Source organism: Babjeviella inositovora (genome assembly GCF_001661335.1).
Source record: "Babjeviella inositovora NRRL Y-12698 unplaced genomic scaffold BABINscaffold_11, whole genome shotgun sequence".
NCBI lineage: Eukaryota > Fungi > Ascomycota > Pichiomycetes > Serinales > Babjeviella > Babjeviella inositovora.
In genome coordinates this window covers 206,401-231,756 of record NW_017566848.1, presented here as the reverse complement: position 1 = coordinate 231,756, position 25,356 = coordinate 206,401, and the positions used below count along the sequence as shown (strand labels likewise).

Sequence of the window (25,356 nt, the reverse complement as noted above, 5' to 3'; positions counted from 1 at the left end):
ATCGCACCAACCCAGAAACCTTGGTTGAAATCCTTAGTACTGCCAATCCAAATATCAAGGCCATTGGCATTTATGCAGATTTGGCAGACATATCCAGCATCAAGAGTATTTGTGCAAAGGCTATTGGATTATCCCCAACTGGCCAGATCGATGTATTGATAAACAATGCGGGAGTGCAATACCGTTCCCCATTTAACGACTTTCCAGAGGACGAATGGAATAAGGTGCTTGACGTGAACCTTCATGTTCCTACGTTGTTGACCCGTGAAATTGGGAGACACTTCTTAGATAAGGGTATCCAGGGAAGAGTTATTTTCACAGCTTCTCTCCTTTCATTCAGCGGCGGGTTGAATGCAAGCGCCTATGCCTGTGCCAAGGGTGCATTAAAACAATTGACTATGTCCTTGTCGAATGAATGGGCTAAGCATGGAATTACCGTGAATTCCATTGCTCCTGGTTACATCGACACCAAAATGAATGTTAACGTGATGAATGACAAGGCCCGTTTCACACACTTGTCCAGTAGAATCCCAGCAGGAAGATGGGGAGTTCCAGGCGATTTCAAAGGACCAGTGGTTTTCCTCTCCAGTGAGGCTTCTACGTATGTGACTGGTATCACATTATTGGTTGATGGTGGGTGGCTGGGTTGGTAGATGCCAGTCGTAGAGATTTTCTGAGATTTGGTTGTCTAGTTTTGGAGAATCCATGTGAATGGTCGAATGAATGCCAGAGATAGAAACAAACGATTACTTAGTGGAAGAATATTGCATTTAAAGCACAATATTGAGCTCTCCCCAGAGAGAAATCGTACAATATCCGTATACCGATTAAAGGCTCCTTATTGTAGGTAACACCTATCTCAAACTACATATACCGGTCATCTATAGAAGTAGCCTCTCTTGCATATTGTGTTGCATATCTACCAACAGAGGTTTATCTTACTATAACAATACTAGTAAGGCAATACAGGGCCCCAACCAAAGCTATCAATTCCCTAAAGAAGGCTATACGGGCCATATAGCGATCATCGGTACTTAATAAGTTATTACGTAATTATGGCATATTAATTGATCATGGTATACACGAATAATTAGATCTCCAGGGAGTAAACTATCTTTTTATAACTCAGCGAAGGGCCAGTAGTTCCTTAGTTAACAAACGGGGAAGCAGGACTAAGTATACACGCCCCAGTTCCGCTCTTGGGTCGCTCAAGAATGAATAACACAAGGTTCAACAAACTTTGTATTATAGATTTTCTTTGATTAGCAAACGGATATTCCGCTTTTTTCTTGGTTTCAAGTCTCTTCAGCTGAACTCCTTGATCGGACTTATGACTCCACAAACTGCGTGCCCTTAATTACATCCTGCATATATCATATCTCACGTGTCTGACTCTCTCTGATAGAGAAATTTTAATTTTCCGCTGACTCTGACCGCATCTCCGCGCCATGAAAAATTCCATACTTAACTTCTCCTACCCCCAGTTGCTGCTCTATACTCTACATTCTTTACACGAATACACACGTATAATGGACTCTAAAACAATTGGTATCCTCGGTGGGGGACAGCTCGGGCGCATGATTGTGGAGGCCGCTCACAGACTCAACATCAAGACTGTGATTTTGGATGCGCCCAACGCGCCGGCCAAACAGATCAACGCGTTGGACGAACATGTGGACGGCTCCTTCACGGACCCTGCAGCCATTGCGAAGCTTGCAGCCAAATGCGATGTGTTGACCGTCGAAATTGAACACGTGGATGCCTCTGCACTCGCAGATTTACAGAAGGCGACGGGGATTCAGGTGTTCCCAGTTCCTGAGACAATCAAGCTCATCCAGGACAAGTACCTGCAGAAGGAGCACTTGATCCGGCACGATATCGCCGTAGCAGAATCCGTCGCGATTTCTGGTGCTACCGATGCGGAAAAGCGCGTGGCACTTTTGCAGGTGGGCGAACAATTTGGCTATCCGTACATGCTCAAGTCGCGCACCTTGGCATACGACGGAAGGGGAAACTTTGTGGTGAAGAGCGCGGAGGCGGTCGATGAGGCACTCCAGGACTTACACGACCGTCCGTTATATGCGGAGAAATGGTGTCCGTTCACCAAGGAATTGGCGGTCATGGTGGTAAGATCTATCGAGGGCGAGGTGTATGCGTACCCAACGGTGGAAACCATTCAGAAAGATAATATTTGCCACTTAGTGTACGCGCCGGCGCGCATTTCTGATACGCTCCGCAACAAGGCGGCTATGTTGGCGAAAAATGCGGTCAAATCGTTCCCGGGGTGCGGGATCTTCGGCGTGGAGATGTTTTTGCTTCCAAACAACGAGCTTATTGTGAACGAATTGGCGCCACGTCCGCACAACTCTGGACACTACACGATCGACGCGTGCGTTACCTCGCAATTCGAGGCGCACGTGCGAGCGGTGGCTGGGTTGCCACTCCCACGCGACTTTGCGCGTCTTGCCACCAGCTCCACCAACGCCATCATGGTGAACGTGTTGGGGGCTTCTACGCCAGATGGTGAACTTGCAATGTGCGAGAGAGCGCTCCAGACCCCTGGTGCCTCTGTGTACTTGTACGGGAAGACTACCCGTCCAGGCAGAAAGATGGGGCACATCAACATTGTTTCGTCCTCCATGGACGAAACTGAGCGCCGTCTCGCCTACATTATGGGTGAAGACGTAGCTCCCGTTGTAGATGAAGTTAAGGAGACCCCGCTTGTGGGGATTATTATGGGTTCTGATTCTGACCTTCCGGTGATGGCTCTCGGTGCTGATATCCTCCAGAAGTTTGGCGTGCCGTTTGAGTTGACCGTGATCAGCGCCCACAGAACGCCGCAGCGCATGACCGAGTACGCGACCCAGGCGCACACGCGCGGTTTAAAGGCGATTATCGCCGGGGCTGGTGGGGCTGCTCACTTGCCCGGTATGGTGGCAGCCATGACGCCGTTGCCGGTGATTGGTGTTCCGGTGCGTGGATCCACCTTGGATGGTGTGGATTCATTGTATTCGATCGTGCAGATGCCAAGAGGGGTGCCTGTGGCGACAGTGGCGATCAACAACGCGACTAATGCGGCGTTGTTGGCAGTGCGTATTTTGGCTGCGTGCGGGATTGACAACGGGAAGTACATGACCAAGATGCTTACGTATATGGAGGGCATGGAAACTGAGGTGTTGGGGAAGGCGGAGAGGTTGGAGCGTGTGGGATACGAGGAGTACTTACAGGGGATGAAGAAGTAAACATCGACAAACTTGGGCTTAACCTTTGACAATTAGCCCTCACCCCTTCTTGGATTTTGCCATACGATATACAACTTGTGTAATAATGAATACGTTTAGATTTTGATCTTTCTGTGCGGTCATGGGGGCTATCTACATGTGAAGATAGAGGCGGCGCGATTCTGAAGCGTAGCTGTAGACCACCCGATTTAATCCAGATGATTGTTGCGAGCTTCGAATTAATACGGTTAAAGATGCCACATCACATAATAAAATATCTGTCTATCAGTCGTCGCAGGCTTCATTATCTTAAGCTTCAATCGCCAAGCGATATAATCTGAGTTCCTAGTGGGTATTACTCCGCTCTGAATCGAGTTTAAAGGCCGTATTAAAAACTGTACTGGCTGTGCATATATGAAATTTGGCGATTAGCGCTTAATGCAGGACATATGCCCTTTCTTGCGTACGCCTCTTTTTTCTCATTATTCTGAGGAGTGAAATGGAACGTTTGCCATAACAAATTACACCCAGCTAGCAGCTTATTCATACACCTTTACCCAACATGAGCATTCAAATGAACTTAGTAAGTACTTTTTTCTCCAGCGTCTTACACCCCCCCTAACACCTTTAGGTTTTCCTCATCTTAATTGGTGAATTGGCGATTCTCGCTGTTCTTGTGGCGCCTCTTCCGCAGGTTGTGCGTTCCAAGATCGTGGATTTAGCCACATTTGCGATGCGCCAGGTCCATTGCCAGGTCATTTCCGTATTTTCTAGCGCCCTCATTGGGTTGATGTTCTTGGATAGCGTGCACAAGCTGGCAAGAGCCGCGCCGCCGGCCCTTAACCACCCATTGGGCACTGTTGCGCCGCCACCAACCTCTGAGCAGTTGGTCAGAGTCTTTTACGCACAGAGAAATATGTACTTGACCGGTGCCGTATTGTTCTTCGGTATGGCTATTGGAACCGTCGTGACCATTCTCAAGCAGTTGGTGCGCGCTCAGAAACGTTTGGCGGCCGTCAAGGGCGATAGCTCTGAGGGCGGTGCCAGCGAGGGGTCTCTTCAGGAGATTGACAACTTGAAGAAGGATTTGAACAAGAAGGAGATGGATGTGAACACGTTGAAGAAGCAGGTGGACGGGTTGGGAAGGGCTTTTGATGACTTGGCTGACACTGTTACCGTAAATTCAGGCGACAAGAAATCCGATTAAAAGATGGTGAATGGGATATCCGTATTATTGTATTCTAACCTTGGTTGGTTTTGAATAATATTAATGTTCTCAGGCAAGTTAAGGTGCTCCTCTAAATAGCGGTAAACATTTAGATGGTGTTAAATTCCACTTCTTCTTGGATGAGACGTCATAATTGGTGGGGGGTTGCTTTAATGCCAACAGGAGAGTGAATAGCCAATTATTTCGGCGTTCAAATTAGCAAGTACATCGGAAACTTGGAGAATAGTTTTGCTCATTAGCTATTAAATAAATCTAAGCATATTCTCCTATAATTATTAAGCGCTGAAAATTTATTAAATTTTGGTTGGCAAGGCATAAGAAACCTTTCTGATGGGTTTACGGGTAAAACCTCAATCTTGGTTTTATTAAGGACCTGCCACCCGCAGATAGCTCTTTCGCGTACGCCACGAATCACGCAGGGACGGGCTGTGCTGTCTGGTGTAACAATCCTACATATTGGGCATCGGTCATAGCTACAGAGTGTGGGCCGAGATAGGTCCAGATTAGATAGCTTTTAGATACTGAAACTTTGTCAAAGGCATAAAACCTATAGAAGGTTAGGCTATTTGCGCTATAAACATTACTGGCCAAGGCACGAGCCTCCTGTCGGGAAGTATGAGGGCACGCTTTCGTATAGCTCTAGCGTACTTTAGGCCATCGCGCACGTGATGCGCTCCTTCCTGCCTCGCTAAATAAATCGCTCTTGCGTTAGCTTATCACACCCCTACTCATCCATAACTATACATCATGTCCACATCAAACCCCGTCACTGCAGTAAAATTGGTGCTTCTCGGAGAAGCCGCCGTCGGAAAATCCTCACTTGTGTTGCGCTTTGTGAGCAACGACTTCCAGGAGAACAAGGAGCCCACAATCGGGGCGGCGTTTTTGACCCAGCGCTGCACCATCGGCGCCAAAACCATCAAATTTGAAATCTGGGACACAGCAGGGCAGGAGCGGTTTGCTTCGCTAGCTCCCATGTACTACCGCAACGCTCAGGCCGCGCTCGTGGTATATGACGTCACCAAGCCCGCGTCCTTCATCAAAGCCCGCCACTGGATCCGCGAGTTGCACGAACAGGCCGCCCCCAACATCATCATTGCGTTGTGCGGAAACAAGTACGACTTGATCGAGGGTGAAATTGAGGGTGAGGACGCCAAGCGAAAGGTGAGTGTGGAGGAGGGCCAGAAGGTTGCTGAGGAGGAGGGGTTGTTATTCTTCGAAACTAGCGCAAAGAGCGGACACAACGTGAACGAGGTCTTCATGGCTATCGGCCACAAGATCCCGGAGAAGCGCAGTGAAACTGAGCGGTCAGCTGGTGATGCCGCACGCGAGGCAGACAGGGTCGACTTGAGCAACGTCGTGAATGACACTCAAGCCGACGGGTGTGCGTGCTAGGCATCTGAAATTTGAAGGTAAGATCTATTTACAATTTAATACGTATAAGTTTAATGACTTTGGTGTAGGGGTGGAGAATGGCCAGATATGTTTAAAATACAGCGCGTTGTATGATGATGAAGCTGGCAGAGAAAGCATGGGGGGTTGGTATTTTCCAGGTAATATTACGCAGGAGGATTAATATAGAAGAGACTGGGAGGGCTAAGGTGGGGTATGAAGCGGGTAGAAGAAGGTAGATAAGCTAAGGAATTATAATTAGTGAGTATAGATACTGGTGATAATCCGAGGTTGAATACTCTTACGGTTTGATTGCATGGCGTACAAGGCTGACCATGAGGGGGTTGATTTATATTGTACTGGGAGAGCTAATATTACAACTATGTGTGTGAAATAGAGCAAAAAAAAAACTACCAAAATACACTCCCTTATCCCTTAAAGATATTATTAGTGGTACAGCTATGTTAAAAATATGACCCAAAGCTTCAGATTGGAATTTTGGCATAAGTTACTGTTAATACGAGCATTGTCATACGGGAACTTGATCACTGGGGTTACCGTTGGAGAGTAACGGCTGTTAAAAGAATGTTCAATCTCGACGACTGTTCCTCATTTCTGGCAATTTACATGCACCCTGTAAAAATAAATGTTTACATGGAACTAAATACGCTCTGCGACGGATCCAAGAATCTACTCAGACTGCTCTAACAAAAAAGTTCTGACCTTGTCCAAAGCTCTGTATCTGTGTGAAATCAAGTTCTTGGTCTCCTTGGACATTTCAGCATAGGTTTCGGTGTAGCCCTTTGGCTGGAAGACGGCGTCCCACCCGAAGTCGGTTGGCCCTCTGGCTTTCAGCACGATGGTGCCCTCGGTGACCCCCTGGAACAACACAACATCCTCTCCTGGGCCCTTGCAGTAGCCAAATGTACAGTATGCCTTTGCAGACTTGTCATCAAAGCCTGCTAAGAGCTTGACAATACCCTCTAACCCCAAGGACTCCACAAACCACTTGATGTATGGACCAGGCAAGCCGTTGAGCGCATCGTAGCCCAAACATGTGTCTTCCACTAGAACTGGGCGTTGCAAGAGCTCAGCAGCCTTCTTGGCCTTGAAAATGGTGACTTCTTCGATTGTCCCCTGAACTTCTTCCAAGTCGAGGGAGTTATTTACAACTGTGAACTTGCCCACCTTGTGAGACCCGTCATTAGAAGGTGGAGCGCCATGGGAGAGAATGTGGACCACTTCTCTAAGCTTATTGGAATTTCCGGTGACGAAGGTGATGGTGTCAGACATTAGAGGTATAGGTATTGAATGAATCGGCAGAGGGAGAAGTGTTTCTTCCTCTTTTATTCAAACGTTTGACATGTGTATAAAATTCTGTGAGCCGCAGACTTACTTTGCTTGAACAAAATCTAAGGTCTGATTGGCTTATTTTTGATAACCATCAGTCTCAATATACCGTGATTTAAAATTTTTGAATTTCTAGTACAAAAATCGATTGTATCAGACGATACCATCCTTTCTTACAGCTTAGTCTTCATATTAATGTAATCGATATGTATAAATCAGCAATGTATGGACACAGCTTTTTATTGCCCAATTACATTTTTATACGCACCGGAATCTTAAATTATAGCATTCAAGACTTTGAATAGCTAACCTTCAGAGATAACACCGATTCATCTGATGAAGCCCCATGTGAAAGCATCGTTTTGCACTCTTCTCCTGTGACACCATTACAATGCTTACACAAGGCATTGCATACAAGATGTGCCCCATCCTTTCCGTGAATCACTCTCCCCACCTCAAACCACCAGATCTTAGCTTTGAATACCTCCTCCTGTTTTTAACAAGCACCTAAAGCATCTATGCTTACATTAGTCTCATAGTCTATTAAACCATTTCTACGTGCATATACCACTCCTCTGCGGCTCTAACAATACGCATCGTAGCCATGTAAAAGTGCTTACCCGCCAGGTCTATTCTCGCTCGTCTCTTACCGTCCGACAATTGTCATCCCGCTGCATTCACGTTGTGGAAATATCTCAGACCCAGTCGCTCCCGAAAGAGTATTACAGCCGCCAATTTGGTTTTAAAACCCGCCGGTGTATCGTTGTACCAGAAACTCAGACGCAAGGGCTCCCCTTTAAAGCAGACTGTCAAGCACCCGCTCCGCTTTGCCGCCGCCTTTTACCGCGCCTTCCGCCGCGTGAGACTCGAAAAGAAGGCCCGAAGCATCACCCAATTACCGCAGATCAAAATGACGTTCCGAGAGGTTCGCAGTGCATCGCCTGACGTAGCCAGCGCGAATTCAGCGTCGTCACGCCGCCTGCGCCTCCTCGGGTATGTCAAGTCTGCACGCATCACCACCTCCATTCTGAACTTCGCATACGATGCGTCCAGTGCGACGCAGCGCGCGTTGGATGCGCTGCTCAACGAGACAAACATTCTTAAGGGTGCGCTGGTGGTGTTGTACCCGTCGTACTGCCGCAAGACCGACGATGGTTACGTCACGAAGGTACGCGGCTGGGTCAACTCCCCTGGTGGGATGACCAAAAAGAACCGCTTGCTCATTGGCTTTGCACGCCAGTTGGTCAAGCTCAACGCCACCAACGTTCCGCTGAAAGCCGACGAGACCACTGCGGAGTTGTATGAGAATGAGCTAAAGGAGACGGAAGACGACGACCTCACAGCGCGTCCCGTGAGGAGCGCCGACAGCTCTTCGAGCACGCTCACTTCCACTTCGCTGAATTTGTCTACGAACTCGGACCTGCTTCTCAATCAGCGCATCGCCGCGTTCATCGCCCGTTCTGTCACCAACCTCGAGTTGAATATCCACATTGGCTCGGAAAGCCCGATGCATCCGGACGAAGTGGTGCACACGACGGTCGTCACGGACCTCAATGGCCACTTCTCCACCCAGATTACCACCATCTACAAGCCGTCGCTCACTCACGTGCACGTCGCATCGGATGAAACCATCTTCTCCATGGATGAGCCGTTGCTTGTGGGCACTAGCGGCGTGTCAGTAATTTCCGATATCGACGACACTATCAAGCTTACGGGTGTAACTGGTGAGAAGCGCCAGCTCTTCACAAACGTGTTTGCAACCGAGGTTGCCGCCTGGACGATTCCCGGAGTGTCTGACTGGTACAACGCCATGCACGACCGGGACGTACAGTTCCACTACGTGTCGAATTCGCCGTGGCAGTTGTATCCTGGGCTCCAGGAGTTTTTTAAGGCGTCGCCGTTCCCTCTCGGATCGATACACTTAAAGCAGTATTCAGGAAACCTCATTAACAGTTTCATGGAACCGCTGGTGGAGCGCAAGCGCGCCTCGCTCAAGGCTATATTGAGCGACTTTTCCCGGCGGAGCTTCATCTGCGTGGGTGATTCTGGCGAATACGACTTTGACGCATATTGTGAGTTGGCCAAGAACTACCCGGGGCAGGTTGCAGCGATATACATCCGGTGTGTTCCGGGAACGTTTTCGGATTTTGATGACAAGGAGGTGCTTCGCGATTTGAGACGGAGTATCCAGAACTGGAAGACTAGGCCTTGTTTGACAAAGCCACCAGTGTTGGGAGTCGGCCAAGAAATTGTCTCCGAGACCTCCACCGAAGATGGGGTTTTCAACTCAACCCCCCCACCTCATAATCTTGATTCAGACCCAGGCCACGATTTGTCTCAGGAATCGGGTGTGGTATATAATGACGCTCCGTTGATCATCCTCGATGAACCTGCTAAGAAGGCCCCGATGATCCCAAAAAAACCAACCTCACTCAGGGGTCAGCAACTTGCTAAGCTGCCTGAAATCTATCCACAGCTCGCTAAACTGTCTGAAAACGTGGAGCCTCTGTCTGAAGCCTTGAAGCCTCCACTTCCGGTGAGACCGGTCCAGGCCTCTGACGACAAGCCGCCGGTGCCCCCGCGTAGACGAACCCCATTGGCATCGCCGCCGTTACCACGCCGTCCGATAGACATTCGTTCGAATGCCTCCTCTCCCGCGCTTACATCGATGACTCCGCCGACTGGGGTCAGCCACTACGCTACCGAGCCTGTGATTGTGCCGTCGTCACAGGAGTTCAACGTTCCGGGGCTGTTTGCGCTCGGTTTTGTGGACCACAAGGGCGACATGTGGCGCTACAAGCTCAAGGCGTGCTTGGACGGCTTAGATCCCGCCACTGACGTGGTATTTTGGAACGATCCGAGCGATGTGTCGGAGAGAGCATTGACTCTCGTGAAGGAAAAGGAGCAGGCTATGGCAATTAACAAGTAATTATGGGTTATTTCTGTCGAAGCTAAAGACAGCTGTATGGCTGTGATGCTAAAGTTTGATTAAAACAAAGGTACAGGGTGGGTTTTATTGACCATGATGTAGTGTTTTGCTATAGACAGGGTGTATAAAGCTGTAGGCTTGATTAAAACTTGTGTATGCCTCGGCTGATGTTGCATTTATACCATGGGAAAGTAGTTTCGCCTCCAGCATGGAGGTTGGATAATAGTTTTCTAGGTGGCATACCCAGGGCTTACATACGATCTTTGGCCCGAAGTAGCAAGAAATAGAACGTTCATATCTATATACATTCGCCGACGGATATGCAACACCCGCGTACTGGATGTTAGACACATGGCAGAAACCAGGACTCTCGCACCTCATTCTCCTACACCTGAAACAAGGTTCTATTCTCATTCAGATGCATCCTTGGATTTTATGGGCCGTTTGTCTCAGCCTAGTTGTAACTCAATTATTTTACCTTTCAATTTTCCCGGAAGCGCAGCTAGAATCCTTCTCAAGAGTTGGATCACGCTGTGGTGCTATAGACATCTATGATACCCACCCCCTTGAACTACCCAGACGCCCTGATAAGCATGAAACAATTGCCAATACCCAGTTTCTAGATGGCAGGGCCATTATTTGGGCCTGGGTCGGTCTCAATCGGTCCAAATTTAAAGTCAGTGTGTAATCTCCGTTCGTGGAATTCTAACGCTTGTGTGACCTTCTTGGATCGGCCTGTTGGAGTGGGCTATTCCTACTTAGACTTGACCTCCATGTTGATTGATAATGGGATTTTTGATGCCCTAATATTATACTCCAGCTATCAGATAATGGCGTGCGGAAAAGGTAGGTATAATTTCCAGCTACACCTTCCATTTCCTTTGAAACTGGTACTGTATCCTGAAAACACTCATCGGCAGGGCCCTCTCCTAGTGCCTTTTTTGAGCTCATGAGCCCAGTCTCAGACCCCTACGCTAAATTATTCTTGAATTTCCAACGCTCATATACTTTGATCGAAGATGACACTATCTCCCATGCTATCCAGGAAGCCAATTCCTGTGTATAGCTCTTCCTACAACTGACTGTTTATGTATACATACATATATCAATTAGAATACAGTTATTAAGGGTGGAAAAGATCAATAAAATACCAAAGAAATCATGACAATGAACAATTATTGAAGGATCACCTGTGGTACATGCAAATGGACATGCATCGGTTGATTCATGCCATCAATTAGGGCGCCGACAGCTAAACTGACAGCAGCGGAGGAAAGATTGACCTTAGTTAGCCACCTCAGCAGCTGGGGCTTCTGCCTTGATTTCCACCGATTCCTTAAATTCCTCAGTGGTTTCCTTAATCTCTTCCCTGGTTTCATTTGGCACCTCAGAAGCCTCAGCCTCGCCCGGACCTTCCTGTTCCGCGCCAAAGGCGTTCGAACCATCACCATAATCCATCACATTTTCGTCCTTGTCATCGTCCTTCAAGGCGTTCTTGAAGTCGCTCAAGTCCCAGGCAGTACCCTGGTCGGCATTCTCTTCCTCCTCGTAGAACTTGTCGGCAAACTTCTTTAAGATAACCTCTTTACCGGTAAGAGCCTTCTTGTTCTTGCTCTTTTCGTTCAAACGCTTTTCTCTGTGCTCCTGCTTCCACTTGACGAAGGACTTCCAGGTGATTGGCGTAAGATTCCCCTTAGGCAACTGGTCACGGGCGGTCTCGATAAAGTCCTCCAATGTGATCTTTGGCTTGCTTTCGTCCGCCATCTTCTCCAAGCGCTTCTGCTCCTTGGTCTTCAACACGAAGCCTGGCGGCAAGGAGTGTCTGTACTTACAGTCGTTCCCGCCACCCGGACAGGTCCAGAACCAACCGTACTTCCCGTTCTCAACCGCTTCGATAAAGAACTTACACACAATATCAGTGGTTACGATTGGGTTCCCGTGCTTCGAGGAAATGACGCTTCTCAACTTCTCCTCATCCCACTTATCCATTGTGTCTTCCTCTTTCTTGTCTCTGTCATCGGTGTACAAATCTCTCTTGGTGGCCTTTCTGCCGATGTCCAAGTCGTGCGAGAACTTACACTTTTTCCCCTTGGTACACAAGCCCTTCCTGTGGAACTCACACAAGATGGTCTTTGGATCCACACCGAACGGCACTTTCTGCTGGGCTGCCGCCGGGTTGAACAACGCAGCGGCTTCCAATCTGGCGGCTTCGGACGCTTTTTTTTCCGCTAATGCCTTCTTGGCTTCTGCAGCAGCCTTGTTGGCCATGGCGCTCGAACCAGCATTCATCTGCGAGATCTGCTCTTGCACCTTCTTCGACTTGTTCTTGTTCTTCAAGCCGAATGTTTTGTCGTCAGCCTGCTTGCTCTTCTTCTGGGCCCTGCTCTTGGCCTCGGCCTGCTTTTGCTTATCCTTTGGTGGCATTTTGAATGGGAAATATCTAGTAAATGGGCGGCAATAACCTTGGTAGGTGATCTCTAATATGCGTGTCAGTTGGGTGAAAAAAAAGTCTTGAGAGAAAAGAAAAAGTGAAAAGTCGTGGACGACGAAATTCTGGTGTCGCCTCAGCCGCAGACTTGGTCACATGATCATTGAAGCTTCCAGGAATATTATCCTGGGGCAGAGGTCATATCTATAAGTCTCAAAGTGGAGCCCATAAGACTATTATGAGAGGATGGAGCTGATAATTTCTGCAGTTTAATATCCATACGCTATTAAGTCCTTAGGGATCAGAATATGATTTCATATTCTCGACGCTCATCGTGTCCCTTTAATAGTTCTGTCCGTCATACTATTATTGAATTTATTTCTTTTCATATACGATGCAGTATATCTGGTATCAATGGTCGTTGAATTAAATAGGCATTTACAGGATACTTTATTATAGCCAAGTAAAGTCAAAGAAAGAGAGGATCGTATTTATATAGGAGAGCTGTTCTCTCGGACCCCGCCAACACCATGTGACCTAATTACGAGGATGGCCACTGTCCAAGTAAAAGGCGAAGCAATTCCCCTGGATCCCGGGCCAATCGCTTCCACTAAGACCAAGGGGTGACTACAGAAGACTAATGAGCCTATATTATCACAGTATAATATCCAAATTAGCAAAGCAGTCCATGAGCTATAAAAGCTCGACGAACTAACATATATCCATCAAGTAAATGGTTAGAGTTGGACGTACACCCCTTCCCCCAACGTATCCTGCACCCGTAACCCCACTCCTCCCCAACTTATTGCTAACACTAACTATTAAACCCCCTTTGTACCTATGCAGCAGTCGCTTCCCATTTTACCCGATATTTATTGAGCCAATTATAGCAAATCCAATAATATTAGCGAATATTAATTACCAATCCCCCTCTCCCGGCAATCGTGGGGCCTCTGTGGCGCTGGACGGTTAGAAGCCCCGCCTATCACCCTCGCCTAAATAAAGCAATACGCCGACTGTCACCACATCACACATACTCCTGTCCCCATACAATGCTCGCCCGAACACAGAGACCAATGTTGAGAAAAGCCGGTCTTTCCGCCAACCTCGTAAAGCAGAGCTTTTCTACAACCTCGCAGGCGCGCTATGCTGTTGCGCGCAAGTTCCTCGCGAAGCGCAACTTCAACCTTGCGGTCGCATCCGGGTTTCTCCTCGTTGCATCCTACTGCACATTCAACCGCAAGGTAACCATTAAGTCGGATTCGGTTCCGTCTGGTTCCCCCGTGGGTGCTCAGTTCTTTTCTACTTCGTCGATGCATGGGAACGGCTTGTCTCAGCAGCAAAACAAACAGGGGCTCTACCTCTTATCAGATGACCAGGTCACCGCTAAGTTGAGACAGTTTGAGGAGAGCTACTTCGTAAACCGTGGAAAGGGCGTGACGCGCTACGATATCTGCCAGTTGCCATCCAACAATCCAATCGAGGATGACCGCTCAGAGAAGATCGTCCAGGTGCCGATTGTGAAGCAAAACAATGTCAAAACCACCACCGACTGGCTCTTTTGGGGTGTTTACGACGGCCATGCCGGTTGGGGTACGTCCGCCAAGTTGCGTGACAACCTCATCGATTACGTCATTTCGGAACTCGGCGTCGCGTACAAGCCGCTCAACGACACCACGATGCGCACGATTCCATCGTCCGAGACGATCGACAAGGCGATCAAGACTGGGTTCTTGAAGTTAGACGATGACATTGTCACTAAGAACGTGGAGAAGCTCTTGTCAAACCCGCTGAAGGCGCAAGCCGCGGAGTTGCTCATGCCTGCGCTTCTGGGCTCGTGTGGGTTGGTATCGTTCTATGACTCCAACTCGCGCAACCTTAAGGTTGCAGTCACGGGTGACTCGCGTGCAATCTTGGGCTCGCTCCGCGATGGTGCGTGGACCGTACAGCAGCTCTCGATCGACCAAACGGGGAAGAATGCATACGAGGCCGCGCGCATCTTGGCCGAGCACCCGAACGAGCAGAACGCGATCCGCAACGGGCGTGTATTGGGCTCCTTAGAGCCGACACGCGCATTCGGTGACGCACGCTATAAGTGGGGTAAGGAGTTGCAGACGGTAATCTCCAACACGTATTTCGGTAGACAGCCGCCGCCCAACTTGAAAACGCCGCCGTACGTGACGGCCGAGCCGGTCATCACCACCACTAAGATCAACCCCGGCAACCGCGACTTCTTGGTGATGGGTACAGACGGGTTGTACGAATTGTTGTCCAACGAAGAAATCGTGGGTTTAGTGGTCAAGTGGATGGAGAAGGAGCAGATGTTCTCCACCAAGAAGACGTTGCGGTCGTACTTCGGTAAGAGCCAGAACAAGTTACCCGAAGTGCGTGACATCACCAAGGACCGTGCATCCAAGGAGGCCTTCAGACGCGGCGCCGATACTGGCTACTTCCTCGAGGACAAGAACGTTGCCACCCATTTGGTTCGCAACGCCTTGAGTAACGGTGGTAACCGCGAGCACTGCAACATGTTGGCCAGCATCCCCAACCCGTTATCCCGCCGCTACCGCGACGACTTGACCGTGACCGTTGTGTTCTTCGGCGAGGATGGCCAGCCCGACGACATGGGAAGATTGGAGGTTAATCCAGTCGCCACCGCCGAAAGCGTCAAGCCAAAGTTGTAGACCTGTTGTGTAGATATTCAATGCAGATTTTCAAGTGTTAAGATTATTAAGTGTCACAATCATCAAGGACTGGGACTGACCCGTGTATGGTAGGTTAATATAGATTATAACAAGTAGGGAGTGGGTTTCATATTTGGAACCTCCAGGGAGGTTCAGCAAATTCCAAGGTAAGCTATACTCGGCTAATCATATATCATCCGCCAATTATAAAATTGATGGAGATTTAATAGGGTGTCAGACACTACAGTCCGTGTATTAGAGTTAGTATCTGGACCCAACTCTTGGTAGTTCAACGTCTTGAATTCATAAATCGTGAAAACTGCAGCATATAGAAGGGAATTAAACTTAAAATGAATTAATTTAATTTCAGTAGATAGTTTACTAAGACCTTATTCTATATCTCAGTTTTATAATAACCTTGGTTGGGACATCAAGCTACTTAGCTCCTAGAGCTGGGGATGGTGTGACGCATATCTCATATTTAGCACAACATTGAAAGAGTTTTAACCAATGTTCCAGGACAAAACCCACATTGATTATTGACCATTTTCATCTACATTGCATATATATATATATATATATATGAGTATATTATAGTATTAATCCTCACCATCTATTAAACTATTTTTTTTTTTAAAAAAAAAAAGACTTTTCTCGATTTACAATCAACGGCAGATGGACCCCTTTTATGTCAGGTCAAATCAGACACGTCGTTTCGAGCCGCGTGCGCATAGGTGAAAAAATAACCGAGCCTGATCTACGCCTATTTGTATTTGAGAGCTTTCACTCGTCATATGTTCAAACGCCTTTTACATATCAGTCCTCGGGCTCTTTTACAAACCCGAGGGACCTCCACAGATCCCAAACTCTCATCGGTGTTCCGTGATATCAAATCGTATTTGCGATACGCCAAGGCAAAGGGCCTGAGCCCCCTCTCCACAGTGTTCCGCGGTACGCTCTATGAGATGTCTGCCATGGAGGTTCTCCGACGCGACCTAAAGATCCAAAATCTCAGCCACGTGGGTGGTGCTTTCGACAACGGGCTCGACCTCATAGGCTCGTGGAGTCTCTCCGGGCGCGTCGCGCCGGAGTACGTTGATCTGGACGTCAAGCCGGCTACGCGTACCGTCTTGGGCACACGCGTCACGCCCTTGCTTACGCGTAACTTGCTCCAGGACGTACGGGTCATTGTACAGTGCAAGGCGTATACACAGAAAATTACTGCTGCAACTGTGCGCGAGCTTGCAGGCACATACCAGTTTGTTGTGCACCGGGTAGAGAAAAACCGCACCCTCTTTTTGCTCGTGGCACCGGTAGGGATGACGCCTCAGGGCATGGCTCAGACAAATCGCTCTAACTTTCCAATTATATACGTACGTATCGAAGAGAGTGTACCAGTGAGCACGCGGTTGAATAAGGGAGACGAGTACGATCCAAGGAACTATCCGTTGGGCAAAATGATTGCGTTTTACTGCAATCCGTATGCAAGGACATTGCTCGAAGGTCTGACGGTTGTAGCGGATTCAAAGAAGATTGTCGTGGCTAGTGAGAATTCGGAGGTGTGATTTGGAGAAGATGTTGCCGAAGTCAGCTGATAAATCGCCGTTCTCCATTCAGCTTTGACTCCAATTGAAGTTAGTGCAAACCAGCCTTGAAGCAAGCTATTAGGCATTGTTCTGATATACTGAGCCAGATATACTGGTAAGTGTCGGGGACAATTTCTGGATGTTCCGCCCATATCCTTCTTCTCGCGAGACCTTTGCGAGACGCCCACGCCCTACCGTCTTGTCCAAAATTAGAGGGATACACCCAATTTTGGTATGGAATTCATACGAGAGCTAGGTTTCGTTGATAATTGTTTCTGCTATGACGAGCTCTTCCTGGATTGGCTTTGGCGCATTCTAGGGCGATGCTACTTGAAGTCTTTACGTTTTCTCTTTGATGTAACGTGTATTTGAACATGAAAGTCATGTTGAAGAAGAAAAAATGCCTGAAAACAATAAATAGAGGTAAATAAATAATTAAGGGGATAAAAAAAGAGGTACAAATGATATATGTGATGGACGAAACAACATCGCACTCGCACCAGGGTGAGTGTTGTTCATGAAGTGGAGGGAAAGGGCGTGGGAGATTAGTCAAGACCAGCGTGCAAGGCAGCGTCGTCGGTGAGCTCGGCAAAGACCTTGTCGTTCTTGACGCCGAAAGTGGAGATACACTTGGCCATGGTTGGGGAAGCTCTAGAGATGACGTCGGTGAAGTAGTAGTTCTCAATTGGACTCTTCAATGGAACACCAACCTTGGCACCGGAGTTGGCAGACAACTGGGCCAAACCCAACTTGGCAACGTCCTGAGACACCGTTTCGATGACCTCATGTCTGGACAAATGTGGGGCAATCTCGGCCAATCTCTCTCTGACCTCGTACAAGTCTTCGTATGGCAACTTGGCGTTCATGTACTCGGACAAGGCTCTGATGATCTTCCAATCCTCTCTAGCGACACCTGGGGCATTGGTGGCGGCTCTGGTGACCTGGGTTCTCCCTTCGGTGTTCACGTAAGTGGCACTCTTTTCGGTATAAGCGGAGCCCGGCAAGATAACATCGGCGAAAGAGGCACCCAAGTCACCGTGGTGACCCTGATAGACCACAAAGGCGTCTTTTGGAACATCCTGGTTCTTGATCTCGTCGGCACCGAGCAAGTAGACGAACTTTGGCTTGGTTTCGGCCACCTCCTTGGAGATGGTGGCGAAACCAACATCTAAAGCACCAGTTCTGGCGGCTTCGCGGTGCAACAAGTTCAACCCATTCCATTCCTCGGTGAGGAAGTTGGCATTGGCCGAGGCATACTTGGAGACCACTTGGTAGATGGAGGAGGCGTCTTCAGACTCTCTGACGGCGGAACCCAAAATTATCAACGGCTTCTTGGCCTGTGCCAACTTCTTGCCGAAGTTGCCGGCAAGGGCCTTCTCCAACGCGTTGACATCCTGGCCTAGATGCTCGAGCTCGAAGGTGGAGTCGAATTTCTGACCGATGTGGGCAACTTCCAAGTTGGATCTCAACCAGACCTTTCTAATTCTGGCATTCAACAAGGCGGCTTCATGTCTTGGATTGGTACCTACCAACAAGATGGCGTCCGCGTCCTCAATCCCCTCGATGGAGGAGTTGAAGATGTAGTTTGCTCTGACATCCATCCCGTGGACAGCTTCACCGTTGGCGACGTCGGTGGTGACGTTTTCGGAGCCCAATTTGTTGACCAAGTCCTTTAAAACAACCATGGACTCAACGTCAGTCAAGGCACCGGCAATAGCCTTGATTTCGTTGCCCTGTGGCTTAATCTTGTTGTAGGCAGACGCAATGGTGGACAAGGCTTGATCCCAGGTGGCGACCTCGAACTTGTCACCGTTTCTGATCATTGGGGTGGTTAATCTCTGCTGCTTCAACCCATCAACGGCGAATCTAGACTTGTCAGATAACCATTCCTCGTTAATCTCGTCGTTTAATCTTGGCAAGGCTCTCATGACTTCGATCCCTCTGGTGTCGATTCTAATGTTGGAGCCAAGGGCATCCAAGACATCAATAGTCTCGGTTCTCTTCAACTCCCAAGGTCTGGCCTTAAAGGCGTATGGCTTAGAGGTTAATGCACCGACAGGACACAAGTCAATTATGTTACCGGACAACTCGGAGTTCAAATTTCTCTCAATGTAGGTACCGATTTGCATGTCGTTACCACGGCCCGAGGTACCAAACTCCGGCGCACCAGCGACATCATTCATGAATCTGACACATCTGGTGCAATGGATACATCTGTTCATAGAGGTCTTGACCAATGGACCAATGGCCTTGTTCTCAACCGCTCTCTTACCCTCTAACTCCTTAAATCTACCACGGTCGCTACCGTATCTCAAGGTCTGCTCCTGTAAGTCACACTCACCACCCTGGTCACAGATCGGACAGTCGAGGGGATGGTTCTCCAACAACATTTCGGTAACACTCTCTCTGGCGTGCTTGACTTTCTCGGAGTTGGTGTGCACCACCATCCCGTTTTGAACCGGCATGGCACAAGAGGCAGCCAACTTTGGCACTCTCTCAACCTCAACAAGACACATACGGCAGTTACCGGCAACGGCTAACTTTTCGTGGTAGCAGTATCTCGGAACGGTGACACCGGCCTTGTCACAGGCCTGAATGATGGAAGAACCGGCTTCGATATCCACCTTGACACCGTCAACGGTGACAGTTACATCGGCTCTGCTGACGGTTGTGGAGGAAAAGGCACGGACTTGCGTAAAACCTCTCTTGGAAGCCTTCAAAATAGAGGATCTGACGGATAACATGGTGGGTGAGTTACTCCAGAAATGGCAATGAGGTTACTTGGACAAATATAGGCGCATATAAGTACTTGTATTTTTTTACTGTATCACGAATTCCGTACAGTCTTACTGTAAGCAAATTATCGGGCTCTGATTCGTTCGGCATAGAGGGGTTACCCGGTTGCACGTGACTGACATGGTCGACGTGGGGGAAATTGTACGGGGAAAGAATACTGGCCAAAGGGGAGATGAATAAAAAGGGATTGGTTATTAGTTGGTTTGTTTTCTAGACTCTAAGGTGTATTTTTTATGTAGTCTTTGGTTTGCTTTTGAGCGAAAGTTTGGGTCATAATGTAGCGGACATGTATTGGAGAGGCTTTGCCTAAGATTTATAGCTGTACGGCGTTAGTTAAACCAAAAATGGCACAGGTAAATGGTTATCGTCCGATTACTTCGGTTCAGGTATTCAACTTAGAGGGACCATTTGAATACATAATCTTGGTTGATGGTTTACGGGGTGTTTCTCCGTCTATATCACCAGACGTAGCTGTGGTGCAACTTCTCCCTATGTTTATCTTGCTTAACCACTTGAAAGTGCCAGTATAAGGACATATGGCATTCTCTGCTTAGGCTATATCCTTATGTATACGTATCGGTATGTACTCAATATTAGCATTCCACTAGGTTAATACATTTCTGATATATAGTGTTATATTTCCTGGCCAATATAAGTAATATAATTAATGATACAATGGTTTTATTCTACAGGTACAAATAATTTTAGTAATATAAGTGAATAAACGATAATATAAATTTATTGTAAATCCAGTTTATTTATAATTATAAACATTTAGTACAAATATGCTCAGATGAATAATTCTTCATTTGCGTTAAAGGCGTCGGACCACACGATATAACATACACCATATACATATTTATCATTCCTCTTCAACCTAAACGCATTCATATCATAATACAGCATTTATCCATACACTACACCTTCACCTTTTTTTCTGCGCCCCCTGCACCATCCTCAATTATTCGCTTTGACTCCAACGGGGTGACGGGTCTTGTAAGATCTATATCGCTCCCCGGATCGATGCTGCTATCCTTGGTAACGCCCACCGCCAAGGCGCGTTTGCGGTTCTTCAAGGCGTTCGGGCCCTCGAACTCCCTAGTAACGGCCAACAACAATGTGTTGGCTCTTCTGCCCAACTCCTGGGCAGACCGGGAGGCAAAGTACCAATTGAAGCGGAACAAGTCGCTCTTGACAATCTCCTCACGCACCATCTCGTACAAGTTCTCGGTGAGCAAGCCATGCTTGTGGACCATACACAAGAGGAAGCGGTCCTCTTGGAGCGAGTACACGCGTTTGGAGTTGTTTGGCGGGTACTGAATGGCCATTGCCTCCAACGGGTGCGCGCAACTCTCAATCTTTTGTTTCAAGAACTTGTTCTGAGTGCGAAGCTTAAGCGCCTTGTGCTCCCCGGCTTCGATCTGCGCGACGTATTTCTCGTGGCCCTCGATGGCCTGGTACTTCTCCCAGAACACCTTGGCATAGCGCTCCACCTCTTCGGGGGTTTTGCTCCGCAATGACTGCGAAATCAAATCGTATGAGTCTCTTCCGTACCGTGCACTTGCGTGGATGAAGTCAGTAAAATCGCGCTTTGACCACTCGGTAAACCCCTGACTGATGTACTCCTCCTTCAACTTGACCTCTTCCTCGGTCAACTCCACCGCATCTTTGATTTTCTGCTGCTCGCGTGCGCGCTTCGTTTCCCGCGACACCTTCGGCACAAACTCGTCCTCGAGATACTCCTCGTCACTATCGCCAAACTCGCCTAGCTGGACCTTGTGCCCGACCTTTTTCTTGAACGCATACATTTCGCGGTCCAATAACCCCTGCAACTGCGGTGGGAAGAACTGGTGGGTCTGAATCACGATTTGTTTTGGCGCACGCGGATTTCTCCCGGACGCTACTTTGGTCGTCATCATGTCCTTGTAGTAGTTATCGACCGAGTACGTCTGCTCCTTGCGTTCTCTCTTTGACGGATTGATCCACGCGGGGAGCAGACTCTTCTTGGTGGCAAAGTTCTGGCCGTTCCATTCGTACGCGGACGATGACTCGGTGAAGTTTTGCAAGTCATCCAAGCCTAATTTCGAGTACTTTGCGTTGAGCGTTGCGGTCTTTTGCTCCCCCGCGCGCAAGATCTCGTCAATGTCTTGATCAAGCGACTTCTCGCCCCCTGCCCTGTTGTCGAAGAGAGAATGCGCACCGTGTTGGATCATGCTCAACAAGTCGTCTTTAGAATTCCCCACGGTCGTCTGGGCGCCGCTGTTGCGGCCCTGTTGGATGACCAACTGGTCCAACCGCAACTTCTGTGCCGCACGCTCCAACACCTTCTCTTCGATCGCATTTTCCGTCACAAAGCGGTATACATACACCTGTTTCTTCTGGCCAATTCTGTGGGCCCTATCCATCGCCTGCAAATCTGCCTGCGGGTTCCAGTCAGAGTCGTACAATACCACCACATCCGCTGAAGTCAAGTTAATCCCCAAACCACCGGCTCTGGTGGTGAGCAAAAACACAAACTTCTCGCTGTCTGGCTTGTTGTACTCATCAATCGCCTCTATACGGTCTTCGTGCGACGTGGACCCGTCGATTCGGCTGTACTCGAACCCGCGGAACATGCAGTAATCTTCCAAGACATCGAGTAACCGCGACATCTGCGAAAAAATCAACACCCGCGAGCCCTGCTTTTGCATTCGCTTCAACAACTTGTCCAAGATCACCATCTTGCCCGAATTATACACAAGGTGCTCGTCCGTCGTATATGGCGGGCCCGGCTCCGCGCCCTCAAAGAGGTAGGGGTGGTTACAGCACTTGCGCAATTGCATTACAATGTTCAAGAGCCGGGTCTTGCCCTCGCGCTTGCCCACAACACCGTTCACCGCATCGATGTCCTTCTCAAGAAGCTTGCGGTACCACCGGATCTGCATCTCGCTCATGCCCACGTACAAGTTGACCTCTTTCTTTGGCAAGAGCGAATGCTCTACGTCTGCCTTGATTCTTCTGAGCAAAAATGGCGAGAGAACGTTGTGTAACTGCTGGATGACCTTGTCCTGGCGTTCTTCATTCTCGTCGTCTGTATTTCCTTCTTCAAGCTCGTCTTCTCTCTTCTCTGCCCTCTGCTGGTCAAACCACCGGTCGAACACATCGCTGTCGCCGAAAATATCGGGGAGGATGAAATTGAGCAACGCCCACAATTCGTGAAGATTGTTCTGGAGCGGCGTCCCGGTAATGAGCAAGCGGTTCTGCGAGTAGAACAAGCGGATAATCTGCGACAAGGCACTCTCCTCGTTCTTGATCCGGTGTGCTTCATCCACAATGATGTACTGCCACCGGAACTTCTTCAACGCCGCTTTTTCCCTAATAACCATTTCAAACGAGGTAATAACCACATCAAACTTGCACTTCATCAACTGCTGCAGGATGATGCGTGTGCGCTCGTCTTTTGCGCCTTGTAATACCGTCACGCGCACGTCCGGCGTCCACTTTGCGAACTCGCGGCGCCAGTTGTCCAATGTGGACTTCGGCACAATCACAATGTGCGGGCCGTTGATGTCTTTCACGTAGCGGAGGTATCCCAAGAATGCGATCGTCTGCAATGTCTTCCCGAGCCCCATTTCATCCGCGAGGATCCCGGAAAGTGCGTTCTCGTGCAACGCTACCAACCAGTTCAAGCCCTGGATTTGGTACTCGCGCATAGTCCCAGACTTGACAAACGCCGGAGACTCCGTCAAAAGCGTGTGGGTTTTATCATAATCCCCCTGGGTGGTCTCGTCATAGATCAACTCTTCGTCCTCCTCTTGCTCTGTCTTGCGGCGTCGCGCCCCTGCGCCCTTCATACCCTTCTTTTCCGCGTCGAGCTGTTTGATCATCTTCTTCAACTTCGGGTTTTTGGCCAGATTCAAGTCGACAAACTGGCGGAACAAGTCCGTGAGTCCCAACAAGTGTTTGAGTCGGCGGCGCTGCGACTCTGTGTCTTTTGCGCGCACGACCTTGACGTCTTCTTGTAAGAGATAGCGTGCTTTGCGGTCCTCAAAGGTCTCGCCATCGTAAATGTCGTCATCATCGATGGATTCCGATTCATCTTCCACCTCAACTTCTTCGATGGATGACATCTCGGAGTCTGACGCAATTAGTTGCACGTCCTTCGTGTTTTTGGCCTGACTGGTTAGTACTGCGGCGGATCAGTGGCGGGCCGTGGATACATACCATTATATGTAATCAGTTGATAAAATCTCGCCGAATCCAGGAAAAAATGGGTAAAAAGAAGGGATGGTAGTGATGGTTGGGATTTTTGGTACGTTAGGCGGTTTGTGTTAAAAATAACAACTAGCGAAAAAGAAGACGGCATTCCAAGGATGTGTTTGAATTTTTAGCAGTGTATACAGACGCGTCATGTTAGCGCCTGCATGGAGAGAAAATTTCATGTCCGGCATGGAAGGAAAAAGAAACGGGAACGAAGGATTCCCCGAGATTGGAGGGCGATTTTAATCTTTAGTTACTGTGATATATTGGCTGTTACCGTGAATTATGAGAAATTAAGTCAGTTGAACCTCAATTAGGTTGCATTGACAATGCTCAAGTACGATGCTAGCAGGATTGATCCAGAACGCGGTCCCCGGAATCCACATCGGGCAGACACGAGACTCTGCTGGGGTAAATGCAGGATGATTATAGGCGGAACATTGGAGGTTGCTTAGTATTTCGGATGATATTCTTTGGATCCTGTGGCATGGACTATCAAACTTATCATTCCTAACTTCACAGAGTATCCCGAGGATATAATACTATGCCTACCGATGAAGCGCTTGCCTTCCACCAGGCGGTGTACACCACCGCACAGCAGATCCCCTTCGGAAAAGTGACGAGCTACGGCCACATTGCCAAACTTATTGACAAACCGTTGAATCCCCGCCAGGTGGGACAGCTGTTGAAGTATCTTCAGGAGTATTCGGAGGATAGTACGCAGGATGTATCTGAGTTTACTCAGCGGTTCAACCATCTCACGGTGCCGTGGTGGCGTGTGATTTCTTCGCAGGGTAAGATTTCCAGCCGAGGACCGACTCCACGAAGAAACACCAACCAGGATGTCCTGGGGGAAGAGCGTCAGGCAAGAAAGTTGAGGCTGGAAGGGGTGGAAGTGAGCGAAAGCAGTTACCAAGTAGATTTAGGTGAGTATGGCTGGTTCCCTCCCACCGAGTACGATGAATAAAAGGAGACGATTGTAGTCAGAGATACTTTCATAAAGAGGAGAAAGGTGCTTTGAAGTGGAGAAGGCACCATCCACAGGCTGGCGAGTCTTGCTCTAGACTTGATAACATGCACCGGTCCGGTGAAGGCTATTGGATGTTCTCAGTGACTACACGTTTATATAGACAATGGATATAAATATTTTACAAATTGCCAAGTCGATGATATCACCGTAAGTTGTTTCTGGTCGGCGAATTCATACTGTGACTTTCACTCCCAGCCAATGCCACCTGCTATTTTCAATACTCGCGCATCTACGTCTCAGGGGCCAACCGATGAGCGATGTGACGGTCTAAGCGTTATATTATCCATATAATTCATCTTCGTAGTGTCTTTGTATTGGTCCACACCTCTATTGTTCGTCTTTATAACTATTCTTTCCAGCCATCCCGCAGTCTAGCGTATGACTGATCCCTAACTACAAAATAGGGCTATTCTTGAAAGCAAGTGCCCCGACTTCTGGCATACCTGGACCAGGGAGTCTTTAGTATTTTCTAC

At 48.5% G+C, this 25,356-nt stretch overlaps 12 protein-coding genes across 12 annotated transcripts; 8 read left to right on the top strand and 4 right to left on the bottom strand.

Annotated features, from left to right (window-relative positions):
* Positions 1–1,529: 1,529 nt before the first annotated feature.
* On the top strand, positions 1,530–3,242 carry ADE2 (phosphoribosylaminoimidazole carboxylase; the record flags this gene model as incomplete). Its single annotated transcript, XM_019132962.1, has 1 exon — positions 1,530–3,242. One exon carries the CDS (start codon positions 1,530–1,532, stop codon positions 3,240–3,242), a length of 1,713 nt encoding a protein of 570 aa, XP_018983564.1.
* Positions 3,243–3,783: 541 nt separating this feature from the next.
* On the top strand, positions 3,784–4,428 carry BABINDRAFT_9458 (uncharacterized protein; the record flags this gene model as incomplete). Its single annotated transcript, XM_019132961.1, has 2 exons — positions 3,784–3,804; positions 3,853–4,428. 2 exons carry the CDS (start codon positions 3,784–3,786, stop codon positions 4,426–4,428), a joined length of 597 nt encoding a protein of 198 aa, XP_018983563.1.
* A 582-nt stretch (positions 4,429–5,010) lies between these two features.
* Positions 5,011–6,263, top strand: VPS21 (Rab family GTPase). Its single transcript, XM_019131035.1, has 2 exons — positions 5,011–5,833; positions 5,913–6,263. Exons 1-2 carry the CDS (start codon positions 5,197–5,199, stop codon positions 6,023–6,025), a joined length of 750 nt encoding a protein of 249 aa, XP_018983562.1. The 5' UTR covers positions 5,011–5,196; the 3' UTR covers positions 6,026–6,263.
* A 268-nt stretch (positions 6,264–6,531) lies between these two features.
* Positions 6,532–7,134, bottom strand: HAM1 (nucleoside triphosphate pyrophosphohydrolase; the record flags this gene model as incomplete). Its single annotated transcript, XM_019132960.1, has 1 exon — positions 6,532–7,134. One exon carries the CDS (start codon positions 7,132–7,134, stop codon positions 6,532–6,534), a length of 603 nt encoding a protein of 200 aa, XP_018983561.1.
* A 1,027-nt stretch (positions 7,135–8,161) lies between these two features.
* Positions 8,162–9,394, top strand: BABINDRAFT_25149 (phosphatidate phosphatase; the record flags this gene model as incomplete). The annotated part of the gene is made up of 1 exon (XM_019131351.1): positions 8,162–9,394. A coding segment is annotated over one exon (1,233 nt), but the record flags the coding sequence as incomplete, so codon positions are not given.
* A 1,228-nt stretch (positions 9,395–10,622) lies between these two features.
* On the top strand, positions 10,623–11,197 carry BABINDRAFT_88731 (uncharacterized protein). Its single transcript, XM_019132868.1, has one exon. The coding sequence runs from the start codon at positions 10,744–10,746 to the stop codon at positions 11,071–11,073; it is 330 nt and encodes a 109-aa protein (XP_018983559.1). The 5' UTR covers positions 10,623–10,743; the 3' UTR covers positions 11,074–11,197.
* A 29-nt stretch (positions 11,198–11,226) lies between these two features.
* Positions 11,227–12,419, bottom strand: BABINDRAFT_162894 (uncharacterized protein). The gene has a single exon (XM_019129604.1). It carries the CDS (start codon positions 12,386–12,388, stop codon positions 11,405–11,407), a length of 984 nt encoding a protein of 327 aa, XP_018983558.1. The 5' UTR covers positions 12,389–12,419; the 3' UTR covers positions 11,227–11,404.
* A 1,205-nt stretch (positions 12,420–13,624) lies between these two features.
* Positions 13,625–15,232, top strand: PTC5 (type 2C protein phosphatase; the record flags this gene model as incomplete). The annotated part of the gene is made up of 1 exon (XM_019131945.1): positions 13,625–15,232. The coding sequence occupies one exon, from the start codon at positions 13,625–13,627 to the stop codon at positions 15,230–15,232; it is 1,608 nt and encodes a 535-aa protein (XP_018983557.1).
* A 734-nt stretch (positions 15,233–15,966) lies between these two features.
* On the top strand, positions 15,967–17,045 carry BABINDRAFT_162893 (uncharacterized protein). Its single transcript, XM_019129603.1, has one exon. It carries the CDS (start codon positions 16,027–16,029, stop codon positions 16,795–16,797), a length of 771 nt encoding a protein of 256 aa, XP_018983556.1. The 5' UTR covers positions 15,967–16,026; the 3' UTR covers positions 16,798–17,045.
* Positions 17,046–17,080: 35 nt separating this feature from the next.
* On the bottom strand, positions 17,081–19,767 carry BABINDRAFT_88698 (uncharacterized protein). The gene has a single exon (XM_019132867.1). It carries the CDS (start codon positions 19,560–19,562, stop codon positions 17,364–17,366), a length of 2,199 nt encoding a protein of 732 aa, XP_018983555.1. The 5' UTR covers positions 19,563–19,767; the 3' UTR covers positions 17,081–17,363.
* A 599-nt stretch (positions 19,768–20,366) lies between these two features.
* ISW2 (DNA translocase) lies at positions 20,367–23,916 on the bottom strand. Its single transcript, XM_019132185.1, has 2 exons — positions 23,818–23,916; positions 20,367–23,768 (listed from the first exon to the last, which is right to left on the bottom strand). The coding sequence occupies exons 1-2, from the start codon at positions 23,818–23,820 to the stop codon at positions 20,532–20,534; spliced, it is 3,240 nt and encodes a 1,079-aa protein (XP_018983554.1). The 5' UTR covers positions 23,821–23,916; the 3' UTR covers positions 20,367–20,531.
* Positions 23,917–24,403: 487 nt separating this feature from the next.
* BABINDRAFT_29222 (uncharacterized protein) lies at positions 24,404–24,799 on the top strand (the record flags this gene model as incomplete). Its single annotated transcript, XM_019131444.1, has 1 exon — positions 24,404–24,799. A coding segment is annotated over one exon (396 nt), but the record flags the coding sequence as incomplete, so codon positions are not given.
* Positions 24,800–25,356: the final 557 nt, after the last annotated feature.

What these genes read in the sequence shown, in the direction of transcription:
- BABINDRAFT_162894 (XM_019129604.1), bottom strand. Translation starts at nt 12,388, where the DNA reads ATGGCCAACAAGGCTGCTGCAGAAGCCAAGAAGGCATTAGCGGAAAAA.
- BABINDRAFT_88698 (XM_019132867.1), bottom strand. Translation starts at nt 19,562, where the DNA reads ATGTTATCCGTCAGATCCTCTATTTTGAAGGCTTCCAAGAGAGGTTTT.
- VPS21 (XM_019131035.1), top strand. Translation starts at nt 5,197, where the DNA reads ATGTCCACATCAAACCCCGTCACTGCAGTAAAATTGGTGCTTCTCGGA. An exon ending in TGACACTCAAGCCGACGGGT is followed by an intron (nt 5,834 to 5,912) that starts GTGCGTGCTAGG and finishes ACTTTGGTGTAG; the next exon opens with GGGTGGAGAATGGCCAGATA.
- BABINDRAFT_162893 (XM_019129603.1), top strand. Translation starts at nt 16,027, where the DNA reads ATGTTCAAACGCCTTTTACATATCAGTCCTCGGGCTCTTTTACAAACC.
- BABINDRAFT_88731 (XM_019132868.1), top strand. Translation starts at nt 10,744, where the DNA reads ATGGCAGGGCCATTATTTGGGCCTGGGTCGGTCTCAATCGGTCCAAAT.